The 613-nt window shown below is 41.3% G+C and overlaps 1 protein-coding gene across 1 annotated transcript; it reads left to right on the top strand.

The window, feature by feature from the left end:
• Positions 1-177: 177 nt before the first annotated feature.
• SARC_17357 (hypothetical protein) lies at positions 178-331 on the top strand (the record flags this gene model as incomplete). Its single annotated transcript, XM_014288547.1, has 1 exon — positions 178-331. A coding segment is annotated over one exon (154 nt), but the record flags the coding sequence as incomplete, so codon positions are not given.
• Positions 332-613: the final 282 nt, after the last annotated feature.

Below are 613 nucleotides of genomic sequence, written 5' to 3' on the forward strand. Positions count from 1 at the left end.
CATACACACACACACACACATATATATATATATATATATAATATATTATATATATANATATATATATATATATATATATATATATATATATATATATATATATATATATATATATATTTATATGGGAAACCATAAACGTACCATAGGATATTCACTCATGGCTCCTCACATCTCCAGGTGAAAGATGCTCAGGGCCGCACAAGATTCCATGGAGCGTTCACTGGCGGATTCTCGGCAGGATTCTACAACACCGTTGGTAGCAAGGAGGGTTGGAAGCCGTCGACATTCACTTCGGCAAGGGACAAGAAACAGAAGGATGCGGCCGGGATAGGTGTGCTCCTATTTCACTAACATGCTTCAGCTCTTGCACTTGAACAGATCCACAGAACATCATGCGATTCAGGTTATTCTTTGCTTTGATATTTTGCGGGTTGCATGTTCCGTTTGTCCAACCTTCACATGCACTATCCGCGCCATTGTCTCATACTTATAGACGGCACTTCGTGCAAAACTATTGGCATCTGCATGGAGCGAGCTCTATTTCGCCCACTCGCAGACTGAACAGATCAAACTTGTCTTATCCCCCAGCATCGCGTGCACAACGCCCGGAAGA

Source organism: Sphaeroforma arctica (genome assembly GCF_001186125.1).
Source record: "Sphaeroforma arctica JP610 unplaced genomic scaffold supercont1.10487, whole genome shotgun sequence".
Taxonomy (NCBI): Eukaryota; class Ichthyosporea; order Ichthyophonida; genus Sphaeroforma; species Sphaeroforma arctica.